The sequence below is a fragment of the Notamacropus eugenii genome, chromosome 1 (assembly GCF_028372415.1).
Source record: "Notamacropus eugenii isolate mMacEug1 chromosome 1, mMacEug1.pri_v2, whole genome shotgun sequence".
Taxonomy (NCBI): domain Eukaryota; kingdom Metazoa; phylum Chordata; class Mammalia; order Diprotodontia; family Macropodidae; genus Notamacropus; species Notamacropus eugenii.
Window position 1 is genome coordinate 260,972,090 of NC_092872.1, and position 16,343 is coordinate 260,988,432.

Sequence of the window (16,343 nt, forward strand, 5' to 3'; positions counted from 1 at the left end):
AGTGACAAACATTTTGGCAAATATATATATATACACACATATATATATGCGTATATATATATATTATATATATATATATATCCTTTTTTTTATATTTTCCTTGACATTAATAAGAAAATTGTTGAGTATCTGTCATGGAATCATGTACAGTTATAATGTAAACATGAAAGATGCTTCATTGAATAAGAATCTTTTACAATGTTTAGTTTTATGAGGTCTAATGCTTTTTCAGTTCAACAACCATTTAGTATGCAATGGGCAGCAGAGTGTAAGCTTCCTATGGAGAAGGATGATTTTGCTTTTGTCTTGTACCCTCAGCATTTATTTTTTTTTATTTTTTAATTATTTTTTATTTTTTAATGTTTTCCAATCACTGCCATAAAATTAAGATTTTTATCCTCCCCCACACCTACCTCCCACTACCCCCCTACCTCCCCACAACAGCATACTGACTACATTTTCACTATAGTCATGCTATGTAGTCGAACTAAAATAAATGGAAGAAATCATATAACAAATCAAAACATGATACACAAAAACACACACACACACACACACACACACACAAACATGATCTGCTACATTCTGCGAATGACTTCCATATTTCTTTCTCTGAGTGTGGAAGACATTTTGCCTTAGAAAACCACTATTGGGATTTTTTTTTTAATAAGTTCTTGCATTATTATGAAATTCCAAGTCTACCAGAAAAAACTCTCACACACTGTGGTCGTTGCTGTGCACAAAGTTCTCCTGGTTCTACTCCTTTCACTCAGCATTAGATCATATAAGTCCTTCCAGGCCTCTCTGAAGTCTTCTTGTTCATCATTTCTTGTGGCACAGTAGTACTCCATTACATTCATATACCATAATTTATTCAGCCATTCCCCAATTGATGGGCATCCCCTTGACTTCCAGTTTTTGGCAACTACAAAGAGTGCTGCTATAAATATTTTTGTACATGTGGGACCCTTTCCCATTTTTATGATCTCTTGGGGATACAGTCCTAGTAGCGATATTGCTGGGTCAAAGGGTATGCACATCTTTGTAGCCCTTTGGGCATAGTTCCAAATTGCTCTCCAGAATGGTTGAATGAGCTCACAGCTCCACCAACAATGAATTAGTGTTCCAACTCTCCCACAACCTCTCCAGCATTTATCATTTTCCTGTTCTGTCATGTTTGCCAGTCTTATAGGTATGATGTGGTACCTCAGAGTTGTTTTGATTTGCATCTCACTAATCAATAGTGATTTAGAGCATTTTTTCATATGATTATAGATAGCTTTAATTTCTTCCTCTGAAAATTGCCTGTTCATATCCTTTGACCATTTATCAATTGGGGAATGACTTGTATGGTTATACATTTGAGTCAGTTCTCTATATATTCTAGAAATGAGGCCTTTATCCCTGAGCTTAGCTGTAAAAATTCTTTCCCAATTTACTACATCCCTCTGAATTTTGGTTGCATTGGGTTTGGTTGTGCAAAAACTTCTCAGTTTAATGTAATCAAAATTATCCATCTTGCATTTCCTAATGCTTTCTATCTCTTCTTTAGTAAAAAATTCTTCCCTTCTCCATAAATCTGATAAATACACTATTCCTTGCTTCTCCAGTTTATTCATGGTATCAATCTTTATACCTAAATCATGTACCCATTTGGACTTTATTCTTGTGTACGGTGTCAGGCATGGGTCTGTGCCTAATTTCCGCTGCATTGTTATTCAGTTTTCCCAGCAATTTTTGTTGAACAGTGAGTACTTATCCCAGAAGCTGGGGTCCTTGGGTTTATCAAACAGGAGGTTGCTGTATTCCTTGCCTGCTGTGTCCTGAGTGCCAAGTATATTCCACTTGTCTACCTCTCTGTTTCTTAGCCAATACCAAGTGGTTTTGATAATTGCTGCTTTATAGTACAATTTGAGGTCTGGTAGCACTAGGCCACCTTCCCAAGCATTTCTTTTCATTAGTCCCTTTGATATTCTGGACCTTTTGTTCTTCCAAATGAATTTTGATATTATTCTATCCAGCTCTAGAAAATAATTATCTGATAGTTTAATTGGTATGGCAATAAATAAGTAAATTAATTTAGGTAGAATTGTCATTTTTATTATATTAGCACGGCCTACCCATGAGCAACTGCTGTTATTCCACTTACTTAAATCTGACTTTATTTGTGCAAAAAGTGTCTTGTAATTGTGTTCATATAATCACTGAGTTTGTTTTGGCAGGTAAACTCCTAAGTATTTTATAGTGTCTACCCTAGCTTTAAATGGGATTTCTCTTTCTATCTCTTGCTGTTGGACTTTGTTGCTAATATATAGGAATGCGGAAGATTTGTGTGGGTTTATTTTGTAACCTGCAACTTTGCCAAAGTTGTTTATTAATTCAAGTAATTTTTTACTTGAATCTCTGGGATTCTCTAGGTAAATCATCATATCGTCTGCAAAGAGTGATAACTTAGTTTCTTCTTTGGCTATTCTTATTCCTTCAATATCTTTATCTTGTCTAATTGCTACAGCTAACATTTCTAGTACCATATTGAATAATAGTGGTGATAATGGACAACTTTGTTTCACCCCTTATCTTTTTGGGAATGCATCTAGCTTATCCCCATTGCATATAATGCTTGCTGAAGGTTTTAGATAGATACTGGTTATTATTTTATGGAAAGTTCCCTTTATTCCTATGTTCTCCAATGTTTTTATTAGGAATGGATGTTGTATTTTGTCAAAAGCTTTTTCTGCATCTATTGAGATAATCATGTGGTTTTTGTTAGCTTTGTTGTTGATGTGATCGACAATGCTAATAGTTTTCCTAATATTGAACCAGCCCTGTAGTCCTGGTATGAAGCCTACCTGATCATAATGTATTAATCTCGTGATAAGATGCTGTATTCGTTTTGCTAAAATCTTATTTAAAATTTTTGCATCTATATTCATTAGGGAAATTGGTCTATAATTTTCTTTCTCTGTTTTGTCTCTTCCTGGTTTGGGTATCAAAACCATATTTGTATCATAGAAAGAATTTGGGAGGACTCCTTCTTCCCCGATTTTCAAAAATAGTGTATGTAGTATTGGAATTGACTGTTCTTTAAATGTTTGATAGAATTCACTTGTGAATCCATCTGGCCCTGGAGATTTTTTCCTAGGGAGTTCATTGATGGCTTGTTCAATTTCTTTTTCTGAGATGGGGTTGTTTAAGTATTCAACTTCCTCTTCTGTTAATCTGGGCAATTTGTATTTTTTAAAATATTCATCCATCTCATTTAGATTATCGAATTTGTGGGCATAAAGTTGGGCAAAGTAGTTTCTAATTATTGTTTTAATTTCCTCCTCATTGGAGGTGAGTTCACCCCTTTCATTTTTAATATTAGTAATTTGGTTTTCTTCTTTCTTTTTTTTAATCACATTGACCAAAGGTTTATCAATTTTATTAGTTTTTTCATAAAACCAACTATTGATTTTATTTATTAATTCAATAGTTTTCTTAATTTCAATTTTATTAATCTCTCCTTTGGTTTTCAGTATTTCTAATTTGCTATTTACTTGGGGATTTTCAATTTGTTCTTTTTCTAGCTTTTTCAGCTGCATGCCCAAGTCATTGATCTCCTCTTTCTCTATTTTATTTATGTAGGCATTCAAAGATATAAAACTTCCCCTAAGAACTGCTTTTGCAGTATCCCATAAGATTTGGTATGTTGTCTCATTATTGCCATTCTCTTAAATGAAATTGTTGATTGTTTCTATGATTTCTTCTTTAACTCATTCCTTCTTTAGGATTAGATTATTTAGTTTCCAATTGATTTTTGGTTTATCTTTCCATGGCCTTTTATTACATGTAATTTTTATTGCATTATGATCTGAGAAGGATGCATTGATTATCTGTACCTTTCTGCACTGGATTGTGTGGTTTTTATGTCCTAGTGCATGGTCAGTTTTTGTAAATGTGCCATGTACCGCTGAGAAAAAGGTATATTCCTTTCTGTTCCCATTCAGTTTTCTCCAAAGATCTATCATATCTACCTTATCCAGAGTTTCATTTACCTCCTTAACCTGTTTCTTGTTTATTTTGAGGTTAGATTTATCAAGTTCGGAGAGGGGGAGGTTGAGGTCCCCCACTAGTATAGTTTTGCTCTCAATTTCTTCCTTCAACTCCGCCAATCTCTCTTCTAAGAATCTGGATGCTGTACCACTTGGAGCATACATGTTTAGTAATGATATTGCTTCATTGTCTATGGTGGCTTTTAGCAGGATATAGTTTCCATCCTTATCTCTTTTGATTAGATCTATTTCTGCTTTTGCTTTGTCTGAGGTTAAGATTGCTACTCCTACCTTTCTTACATCAGCTGAAGCACAATATATTCTGCTCCATCCTTTGACCTTTATCCTATGTGTATCCCCCCATTTCATATGTGTTTCTTGTAAGCAACATATTGTTGGATTATGGGTAACGCTATCCGTCTCCGTTTTATGGGAGAATTCATTCCATTCACATTCACAGTTATAATTACAATCTGTGTTATTTCCCTCCATCCTCTTTCCCATCATTTGTGCTTTTAGCTCTCCTGTCTCCCTTCCCCTCCTCAATAGTATTCACTTTTCACCACCTCCTCCTGCAGCCTTCCCCTCCTTCTTTTAGCCCCCCTCCCTTTACTCCCCTTTACTCTTATTGCTTCTTCCCTCCCTTTTAGCCTCCCTCCACTTTCTTCCCCCTTCCCCTCCTACTGCCTATAGAGCTAGTTAGGATTATCTACTTAAGTTTATTGTTCCCTCCTTTAAACAAATCTGATGAGATTTTCTGCTTCCTCCTTTTCACACCTCCTATTACAATCCCTAATCATACTTAAATCATATTTTTGACATGACATCATTTACTTTATACCCATTCCCTCTATGTATATCCCTTTTATCGTAATAGCTGCACAGTTCTCAAGATTAACAGGTATCATCTTCCCTTATAGAGATGTAAACAGTTTGCCCTAATTGAGTAACAAGTTTTTGTTTTTGTTTTTTCCCCTGTTTACCTTTTTATGATTCTCTTGAGACCTGCATTTGAAGATCGAGTTGTCTATTGAGTTCTGGCGTTTTGGACAGGAAGCTCTGGAAATCCCCTATTTCGTTGAATGATTTTCTCCTTGCCTGAAATGTTATGCTGGACTTTGCTGGGTAGTTGATCCTTGGTTGTAGTCCCATCTCCTTTGCCTTACGGAATATTGGGTTCCAGTTCTTTCGCTCTTTTAATGTAGAAGCTGCAAGGTCCTGTGTGATCCTGACTGTATCTCCTCCTTGATATTTGAATTGTTTCTTTCTGGCTGCTTATAGTATTTTCTCCTTCACTTGATAGCTCTGGAATTTGGCAATGATATTTCTTGGGGTTTTGAGTTTGGGATCCCTTTCGGGAGGGGAAGGGTGGATTCTTTCGATGACTATTTTGCCCTCTGAATCTAGCGCTTCTGGGCAATTTTCCTTGATGATTTCCTGGAAGATATTGTCTAGACTCTTTTCTTCCTCATGGGTTTCTGGCAGGCCAGTAATTCTTAAATTTTCTCTCCTGGATCTATTTTCCAGGTCAGTTGTTTTTCCAATTAAATATTTTACATTTTCTTCTATCTTTTCATTCTTTAGATTTTGTTTGACTGATTCTTGCTGTCTCATTGAGTCATTAGTTTCTACTTGCCTAATTCTAATCTTTATCATATTGTTTTCTTCAGTTAACTTTTGCATCTCCTTTTCCATCTGACCAATTTTTCCCTTTAAGGAGCTATTTTCTCCAGTTAATTTTTATACTTCCTTTTCCATTCGACCAATTTTCCCAGTTAGGTTTTGTGCTTCCTTTTCCGTTTGATCAACTGTTCCTTTTAGGAAATTATTTTCTCCAGTTAGTTTTTGAACTTCTGTTTCCATTTATTCAATTTTCCTTTTCAAAGTGATGTTCTCATCAGTGAATTCTTTTTTTGTAATTTTAAAATCATTGGCCACTTTTTCTTCTTTTTCTTTCTTCAGCTGTTCCAGGAGAGCTGCTTGTGCTTGCGAGAAGTTCATAGTCCCTTCTGAAGTTTCAAATGGAAGCACAGTCTCAGCTCTAACCTCTTTGGTGTTTGTGTTTTGGTCCTTATCCCCATAGAAAGATTCTATGGTTTTTTCTCCCTTCATCTGCCTTTTCTTGTTCATGATGTTGACTGAGTGTTGCAGCTTCTGGTTCTTTCAGTCAGAAGCTACAGAACTTTGTGCTGAGCTGACGTGTGAAAAAGCTAAAAGCAGGTTTTTGTTTTTTTGTTTCCCTGATCAACCCTGGCATTATCTTGTTAAGTGTGTGGGAGGAGTGGTCTGGTCACAGAAAATCTTCTCAGCTGAACTGAGGCAAAGGCAAGCTCAGGGGATGGTGATCCCAGCTGCCCTATTGTCTTCCCTTTTCCCCTGGAGGGCTGAGGCTCCCCTAGATGCTTATGCGTGTTCCCACCCCTCCTGGCTCCTCTCCTCGCGCTGAGGCTTGCCTGGGTCTCAGTGCGAATTTTCTCTGCCCTGGGTCCTCTGTCCTTCCGGATGGCCTCCGCCACAGTAGGAGGAATCCCCTTTAGCTATTTTCCTATCCTCAGGTGTTATGAGACTATTTGCCCCCTCCTGCTGTTCCTGCTGATCCAGGATTTTTCTGGGGAAATATTTTATGGTTCTTTCACGGTCATCAAGGGGGGAGGAGAGAGCATTTACTGATCACTCCACCATGCTGGCTGCCGGAAGTTCAAGTAGGTGACTTACCAAAGTTTAATCTTCGGGCTGAAGGTCTCAGGAGCTGCTGCTCTGATATCTGGCGCTCAGCGGCTCTCACTGACTCGGTTTGGCTTGTCTCCTGCCCTCGGTTCCACTCCGCTGGTTCCACCCTCTGCTCTCAGGTTTCTCAGGTCCCTTCAGCTCTGCTGCGCTGACCACACTGCGCTGTGTGCTGGGGGCTCACACCCGCAGAACAGATCCTTCCCGTGGACCTTCCAGTCTAACCTGGGCTCCGAATCCATCACAGTCTGTCTCCCACTGTATTCTGCACCTCCAAAATTTAGTTAGATTCTCCTTTCAGAGGTATCTGAAGGAGTTTGTCCAAGAGCTTAGGTGAGTCGTTGCTCTCATTCCACCATCTTGGCTCTGCCCCGTACCCTCAGCATTTAGCACAGTGCCTGAAGAGAATCAGTGTAATCTTGTGTGATAACTTGATTGGTGATTGGTGACTGAATTGGATTTAAGGGATGCAGAGTTGTACCAAGTCAGCAGCCTCACTCTCTCTTCCTGGGTCATCAAAGTTCAGTGGCAGGAAAATCAGGTTGCCTGGCGATGGCCCTTGATGGTAGTAGATGACCTTGGCGTCTTTGATGTCTGACTAAGCTCTAAACACTTCACAGCACCTACTTCCACCACCTTCATGGCAGTTGAAACAAATTGTTCTCATTTCACCCATTCCACCAGGAGAAGTCTTCACATCCTTGGAGTAGACATCCCCTTTGGGTTTGAGGCTTGTTGGTTATCCTCAACCTGGTTTATCCCGTCTGCCCAAAGACAATTTACTAGGTATGGCTGCTAGCAGTAGCTTTTTGGAGCCAGTTGAGAAGCTGGGTGAATTAGGTGGACACCAAAGATGGATGAAGCCCCCTGAAAACGTCTTAGCAAGCCCTCAAACCTCCTGATCACCCCCATACACACCGACTGGCAAGCAGTTCATAAATGTTTGTTGATTAATTTCAGGGTGTTGTACTTGGTGCTGAGGATACAAAGATGAAAATAAAAGACCTTTTGCCTTTAAGACATTTACATCCTACATACTGTGGGATCTTGTATTCTTTACACTTTTCAATAAGTTTTATAACTGAAAATGTGCCCTGATTTAAGTCATTGAAAAATGCCTTTTAAAGTACTCTTCTTGACACTCTGTGGTTGCTTAATCAGTAAAAAAATCTTTTAAAAAAACAAAACAAAAACAAAACTGTTTTATCATCCAGAACAATTATTTAGAGGATAACATTAAGTCTATGTTTTTTCTGTATCTTTTTGCCCTAGGCAGCACACTTCTGCTTTTGTTCCTTCATCAGGAAGAATTTATTCTTTTGGGCTTGGTGGCAATGGGCAGCTTGGAACTGGATCAACAAGCAACAGAAAAAGCCCTTTCACGGTGAAAGGAAATTGGTTCCCTTACAGTGGGAAGAGTCCACCAAATAGTGGTAAGTGTGTCATTAATTTGAGAATAGATACTACACTAAAGTATTTTTTCTTTTATTGAATTTATAGAATTGTTTTCTCATTCTCTTTTTCATGTCTTTGAATCCCTTTGAGTGGGTTTTCTTTCAGTTATGACACTTGAGTCCAAATACGAAGAGGTGTTGTTATTGGCTCCTTAGATGAAACTTGGTAACCTTTAGTGAAAAGAAAAATTCTGTGTCTTTTTTGAGGCAAGCAAGATTTAAGCTTCTTTAGGTGTGGAGTAGACTTAACCAATGTCCTTCATCCATAGTGATGCTTATATTGTAAGGCTATCATTTGAAATTGTCTATTAACATTTTTAAAAAATGTAAATAGCATCAAATGTTCCATGTATAGGCAAATTTAATTGTTTTGACAAACCAAAGAATGGTGTTTTTTTACACTTTATCCTTACCAAATGTCAAGATGGAGCCACATGATGGTTTTTTAATACCAAACAGGAAAGGATCACTTTGGGAAATTATTTATCCCCATTATGTTTAAGAACACAGACCACATTTATTTATTCATTTATTTTAATTTATGTATTTAAGTTTTCAACATTCATTTCCACAAAATTTTGGGTTCCAAATGTTCTCCCCATTTTTCCCCTCCCCCCACCCCAAAACACCGAGCATTCTAATTACCTTTGTCACCAATCTGTCCTCCCTTCTAACATCCCTCCCTTCCCTTATCCCCATCTTCTCTTTTGTCCTGAAGGGCAAGATAAATTTCTGTACCCCATTACCCGTAGTTCTTATTTCCTAGTTGCAAGAACAATACTCAACAGTTGTTTCTAAAACTTTGAGTTCCAGTCTCTCTTCATCCCTCCCTCCCCACCCATTCCCTCTGGGAAGGCAAGCAATTCATTATAGGCCATATCTGTGTAGTTTTGCAAATGACTTTCATAATTGTCGTGTTGTGTAAGACTAACTATATTTCCCTCCATCTTATCCTGTGCCCCGTTTCTTGTCTTCTCTCTTTTTATCCTATGCCTCCCCAAAATTGCTGTCTCCTCCCACTGCCCTCCCTTCCATTATCCCCCCCACCCTGCTTATCCCCTTCTCCCCCACTATCCTGTATTGTAAGATAGGTTTTCATACCAAAATGAGTGTGCATTTTATTCCTTCCTTTAGTTAAATGTGATGAGAGTAAGCTTCATGTTTTTCTCTCACCTCTCCCCTTTTTCCTTCCACTGAAAAGTCTTTTACTTGCCTCTTTTATGAGAGATAATTTGCCCCATTCCATTTCTCCCTTTCTCCTCCCAATATATTTCTCTCACTGCTTAATGTCATTATTTTAAGATATGATCCCATCCTATTCAGTTCACCTTGTGTTCTCTCTCTGTGTGTGTGTGTGTGTGTAATCCCACCAACTACCCAGATACTGAAAAAATTTCAAGAGTTAAAAATATTGTTTTTCCATGTAGGAATGTAAACAGTTCAGCTTTAGTAAGTCCCTTATGAGCTCTCTTTGCTGTTTACCTTTTCATGCTTCTCTTGATTCTTGTGCTTGAAAGTCATATTTTCTTTTCAGCTCTGGTCTTTTTATCAAGAATGCTTGAAAGTCCTCTACTTCATTGAAAGACCATTTTTTCCCCTGAAGTTTATGTTCAGTTTTGTTGGGTAGGTGATTCTTGGTTTTAGTGCTAGTTCCTTTGACTTCTGGAATATCATATTCCAAACCCTTCGATCTCTTAACGTAGAAGCTGCTAGATCTTATGTTATCCTGATTGTATTTCCACAATACTTGAATTGTTTCTTTCTAGCTGCTTGCAATATTTTCTCCTTGACCAGGGAACTCTGGAATTTGGCCACAATGTTCCTAGGAGTTTCTCTTTTTGGATCTCTTTCAGGTGGTGATGGGTGAATCTTTCAATATTTATTTTGCCCTCTGGTTCTAGAATATCAGGGCAGTTTTCCTTGATAATTTCATGAAAGATGATATCTAGGCTCTTTTTTTGATCAAGACTTTCAGGTAGTCCCATAATTTTTAAATTGTCTCTCCTGAATCTATTTTCCAGGTCAGTTGTTTTTCCAATGAGATATTTCACATTATCTTCCATTTTTTCATTCTTTTGGTTTTGTTTTGTGGTTTCTTGGTTTCTCATAAAGTCATTAGCCTCCATCTGTTCCATTCTAATTTTTAAAGAATTATTTTCTTCAGTGAGCTTTTAAACCTCCTTTTCCGTTTGGCTAATTCTGCTTTTTAAAGCATTCTTCTCCTCATTGGCTTTTTGAACCTCTTTTGCCAATTGTTTTGGCAAAGAAAAGAGAGCCTGTTTTTAAAGGTGTTAACTTTCTTCAGCATTTTTTTGGGGTCTCCTTTAGCAAGGTGTTGACCTGCTTTTCATGCTTTTCTTTCATCTCTCTCATTTCTCTTCCCAATTTTTCCTCCACTTCTCTTACTTGATTTTCAAAATCCTTTTTGAGCTCTTCCATGGCCTGAGACCATTGAATATTTATTTTGGATGTTTGGGATACAGAAGCCTTGACTTTTATGTCTTTTCCTGATGGTAAGCATTGTTTTTCGTCATCTGAAAGGATGGGAGAAGATATCTGTTCACCAAGAAAGTAACCTTCTATGGTCTTTTTTTTTTTTCCCTTTTTTTGGGCATTTTCCCCAACCAGTTACTTGACTTTTGGGTCCTTTGTCAAGAGTAGGATATAATCTGGGAATCTGTGAGATCTCAGTTCCTCCAAGGTGATACAATCAAGTGTGTACTGGTCTGGACGTAGAGAGGGATTTTTGTGCCCAGAATCTTAGGAGTTATCTCTCCACAGCCTCCTGGCCTCCAGTTCCATCAGGTCAGCTCTGGGGGCTGATTTTCAGATAACCTGGATGGGCGGGGCCGCTATTCAATGTGAGACAAAGACCACCTGCCTCAGGGCCTCTACTCAGGGCTGAGGTAAGACTCAGCTCTTCAGTGCCCCTAGGGGTTTTTATGCTCCAGCAATGGAGCAGTTCATAAGGCTGCTGTGCAGCCTCTGTGGCTGCTGCCTGCTGCCAGAGCTATGGGAAGGCCCTTCTCCCTTCCTGGCCAGCTGAAAATACCCCATCACTGACCTTTGGCACCTGTGGGTTGAGGGATCTGAGAACTGCTGCTCCTGGGACTGGGGATTATGCAACAGGAGATTCTGCCCCCAAGGGCTATTCCTGAGCCGTGCCCTGGCCAAGGCTGGGCTGGGCTCCGCTCTGCGTAGGGTGCAACCGACGTTTCCATGGGTGTTTCAGGTCACTCTGGGCTCGAAATCTCTTCCACTCTGTTGTTCTCCACTTCTGCTGCTCCAGAATTTGTTGAGAGTCCCTCTCTACAAGTATTTTATGGGCTGTGTGGGGAGACCCTGCATATGTGTGTCTTTCTGTTCCGCCATCTTGACTCAGCCTCGCCACATTTATTTGAATGGCATTAGCCTGCTTCTGAACTTTTGATGACATGTTTGATATTTCATCATGAGTTTCATGGAAGAAGGCAATAACTAGTAGCCTTACAACTGGCTTTGGTGTAGTTTCTCCATAATTCATTTGGAACAGCATGGTTATAATAAGTAATCATATTGATTTTCCAAAGACTGATCACTTATGAATGTTTCTTGTCCCCTGGAAGCAGCATATCTTAGAATGCTTAGATAATATTGTCATGTCCATCCCACCAGCATCAAGACTGAAGAAATTAGCATCCAGGACAGTTGTGCATTGCATAGGATGGGAATGGATACACACATCAGTTAATGAGCAAGGCATAACTGTGTTACAGGCGTATAGGCAGGTGAAGGTGCTAAGCCAAGAGAGGAAGCAGAAGTATCAAGAAAGTAGAATAGGCTAAATGCAAAGAAGATGGTGGCAAAGAGCAAATTTTGCAAGAAGAGAAAATTTTCAAAACAAGCAAGGATTCAGTGAACTGCCAGGAAAGCTAAAGTAGTCCAGTAGGCATCACACCATGTACTAAGATAAGCTTCCTGGAGGACAAAGATGTAGACAGTAAGACTATAAAAATCTGTACCTTCATGTGACCTGTATCAGTGACCAAGTGTGCATAGGCACTGGTGGAATGGTTGGCTGCTGCGCTCCTCCTGATGATTAGGGAGAGGTAGGATGGATGTAGGATGGAGTTCATGTAGGGTGGTGCCCATGCAGGGTCTTTTATTTTGTTCCACTTGGCTGAATTGTGACAAGGGCTTTCCCCCCTGTAGTAGAAGAAGGTGGGAGTGAGATAAATGACTAAATTTTAAAAAAAAAATTTTTTTTACTTAAAAAGTTAAAAAAAAAAGCCAAGGAAAACCTTAGCAAGCTATGACCGTGACCCCATGCACCTACAGACAGTACAGCTACATGGTGGTCAAGTCTGCTTTGAAAACCCAGGTGTTGGTGTTTCTCTCTCTTGTAATTATGTATGTATGGTCAGAAAGTTGGATCTGTCTGTCGATCTGTGATGTATGTATTGCTAATGGTCAGGCAACTGGAAGCCCTTTCTGTTGATTATTTCTTTGTATTTTCTCTGAAGTTCAGGGTACTGACATTTTCCGTGAACCAAGTGAATAATACTTATGTGCTTGATTAAAATGATTGTTGACCCCTCAAAAGTTGCCTTTCCTTTTAGAAAAGCAAATGTGAGAACCTGTGATAGCAGGCTATCCTGGATGTGTCAGGGTGTGTGCTTTTGCATTTACCCTTTTTCTTTTCTCCTATCTGCGAAATGGGAATAAAAGGACTCAGACGATTTATCTAGCTCACTGGTTTGATGTCAAAATCAAATAAATTAACTAAAGTACCAGTACTCTCAAAGGTACAAAATGTTACACAAATTGAATTTGTTGATTATAATTCAAAGTCAGTGATTTCCCATATATTTGTAAATGTAATGATGTTATAAATTTGCATTCATGATGTTGTAGATTATCATTGTACAGGGCTAAACCAGTTACTAGGGTAAAGCCTCAGGACCCAGTGATAGACAAAGTTAGTTCCTCCCAGTCTCTTTCTCCAGTTTGAAAAGAATCCACAAGGATTTGGGGGAATGATAAAATTCAGAGAGAAGGTAACAGATGAACGACTGCTAGGCACACTGACCCTTTCTCTAGAATTCTCCACTAATTCTCTTTAGCCACAGCATATTTATGTGCCTTTTGAGGAAACAGTGTTTTTATGAAAGGTTTATTTCTGGTCCCAGGCTCCCAGGCCACCCTAGGGCTGGTGTGACAGTTTCTACAGACTAGACAGGCACCCCAGAGTCCCACCCACAATTAAATTAAGAGAAACACCACCCTGGCTCCAGGGCATAGAAAGAGATAGGTAGATGCTGGGACAGACAGCTCGGCACCCCTAGTCCTTGCCCCATACCTCCCCAGTCTGCTACCCTTTGGTCCTAAGACCCTCCCCTCTCCCTCCCCCACCAGCAGTAACGGAGGGAGTGGAGGGGGAGGGCACTGAGGGCAATGCCATTGGCTGAAGGATCCCCGAGTGATGCTAGCTCAGGGTAGGGCCCCAGGAGACCTGCTATGGGCCAAAGGAAAGACCCAGGAGTGATGCCATTGGCTTAAGGGAGAACCCTGGGAATTAATGCCATTGGTTGGGAAGAGGGCCCTTGGGGAAAACAGCCATTGACTGAGGGGTAGTGGGAAAAGATCTGGAAAGTGAGGCCAAACTAGCTGACAGAGGAGCAGGGCCTTAGGCATCAGAACTAAGTGCTGTTGCACCTGGCCCAGTAGTTGCCCAACCTGGTCCCCTCTCCTGGGGTGTGCCTCCCTTTACCACCCACGAGAAGCTAAGGTCCTGGAAGGGAGATCCTGGGCAAGGAAGGATGAGGGGAATGGGGAAGTGTACATTCTTGCTTTCCCTGTCCCAATCTCTTCGCTACCAAAAAAGGCTTCTCTCTGCTCCCCTGGTGGGCTTGTTGGAGAGGAGGGCACTTATTCCTGCTCCCCTCAGGTCCTCCTAGGGAGGAGGTCCGCTGATCCTCCACCTAGGAGGGCTTTTTGGGAACAAGGGCCAATCCAAGGGGGCAGGCCTCACTGCTCCTGTAGCCAGGAGTGCTTCTTGGGAGTGGAGGGCCAGGCCAGGCCATCTCACTGCTCCTCCAGCCAGGAGGGTTTCTCAGAGCCTGGGGGCCGAAGCTTGATGTTGAACTGCTACAGGGTCTGCTCAAGTTGCTGCTGGTTCCCAGCGAAGTAAGCGGACATGGCATTGTGGAAAAGCAGCAGCTGTTTGTGCATCACCTTGATCTGGTTCTCCTCCATAAATTTGAGCTTGATAGCCACATCCCCACGAAGTTTCTCATACTTCTCACGATGTGTCTGGAATGTGGCCTGGGCACTCTCAAGTCGGCCCAGGGTCCCGGCATCCTGTGGACCCAAGCTCAGTTCCTCTAAGTCTGTGTGGTATGCATCATATTCCAGTCTGGCAGCCTCATATTGCTTGACAGTCATAAGAGTGTCCTCCATGGTTTTGGTGACCAGGGTGTTGATGCTGGACACAAAGAAATTGACATCCCCCAGCAGGGTCTCCCCATTTTTACACAGCAACTTCTGTGTCTCTGCATTATAACCAAATTCCTCCTGGAACTCGGGGGACTTCTGGCTGAGGTCAGCAAAGGCATCACCCAGGGCATGCTGAGTCTGCCACAGGCTATAGAGGTGAGCATTGAGTGCCCGGCCCAACTGAAGAATACTCTCATACTTGCGCTTCCTGTCCTGTAGCATCTCAATCTGCAGCTCCAACTCTAGGTCCACGGCGAGTGATCTTCGGCCAAACCGCTAGGACAGCAGCTGCTTTGTACACTTGTAGGTGTTGATGCCCCACTTCTTGACAATGTCAAACTTCTCCCCAGCAATGCCCCAGGCCACCTCATCACCAGGGCCAGCAGGGGTTGCATTGTGGGGCTAAGACCATCAGCCGAGCCCCCATAGCCTCCTGACACAATGCTCATCTCATTGAGATTTGGTCCAGGCATCATCACCTGCTGCAGGTCCTGCTCAAGCCCATCATCTTCAGGAAGCCGTCCAGCCTCGCCATTGCCGTGGATGGGAATCTCCATGGTGGCCACTTTCCCCAGGATCCCGTCTGTCATGGTTCTGGCTAGGCCACGCTCCCTTGACTTCTTTCCTCTCTCCCAGCAGCCTCATCTGTCCCTGCCCTGCCCTCGGGGTGCCGGGCCCATGCTGTCCTGGGACCTTGGCTCCTGGTTCCCTTTGTGCTCCTCCTGCAGGTCAGGGACACGGCCGGAAAGTGTTTTTAAAAGGAATGTGGTGTGCCTCTCTCTGAATAAGGAAGACTGTCCTCAGGCAAATTAATGAACCTGGTAGTGCCCCAGGGAGCATTATCAAGCTACAAGTTGAAGAACAGTTCCTAGTCTTAATTGTTAGAGAGGCTATTTCCTCACTAATAGTTTCCTGAACCAGTGAAATTATAGCCCTGGGGAAAAAAATGTGGTTTTTCTTAACTTCAAACTTGTATTATGTTAGCACAGTTCCTGATACATGATTAATGTCTGTTTTATTTGTAGCTTATTCTGCCTTGGCTGAAGGGTTGTTCATCCTTAAGGATCCTAAAGGAGAAAAAAATGACTTCAATGTTATTTCTCTTGCACATTAAAAAAAATTATATCCTGGTTTCACTTCAAGTGTAAAATACCTACTAAAAACAATATTATTAGCAAATAAATGAACATTGTTAATTTTGTTGTATTTCTTTGGTTCTCATTAGTTGTCCTTAGGTGAATATTTTTTCAGAATGAAATAATCATTCATTCATCATCCCTCTTCATTCCTCTTGCATTGCTGACTGTATTCCTTTTCTGCCCTAAATTTTGAAGAACTTATGTAATGTTTGCAGTACTTCCAACAGTTTTTGAGGTCCTCCTGTCTTATAAGGTACAATGCTTAGTCCTGAGAGGGCTATAGAAACAACTATGCCAATGTTCCAGCCTTTGAGAAACTTCCATTCTGATAATGGAGCCTATGTGATCTTAAACAGGAACGTAAAGGGAAATTGAGTTTTATTGAGGACACACACTTGGCAAAGTGGTGGTGGATGAGGTTCCTTTACCATTTTCTACAGGAGCTTGTTAATTAATATATGTTCCTGGACTGAAACCTGTAACGTACTTGATTTGGTCATTCTGATCCCTCTAGA

At 40.8% G+C, this 16,343-nt stretch overlaps 1 protein-coding gene and 1 pseudogene across 4 annotated transcripts in view; one reads left to right on the forward strand and one right to left on the reverse strand.

Moving 5' to 3' along the window:
• Positions 1-16,343, forward strand: part of HERC4 (HECT and RLD domain containing E3 ubiquitin protein ligase 4) — a 101,803-nt gene that overhangs the window by 47,418 nt on the left and 38,042 nt on the right. For all 4 annotated transcript variants that reach the window (XM_072628805.1, XM_072628806.1, XM_072628807.1 and 1 more), the window contains exon 8: positions 8,034-8,194. In XM_072628805.1, the coding sequence (XP_072484906.1) occupies positions 8,034-8,194 (161 nt within the window). The remainder of the gene's footprint in view (positions 1-8,033; positions 8,195-16,343) is intronic.
• On the reverse strand, positions 13,361-15,331 carry LOC140517494 (arfaptin-2 pseudogene; annotated as a pseudogene).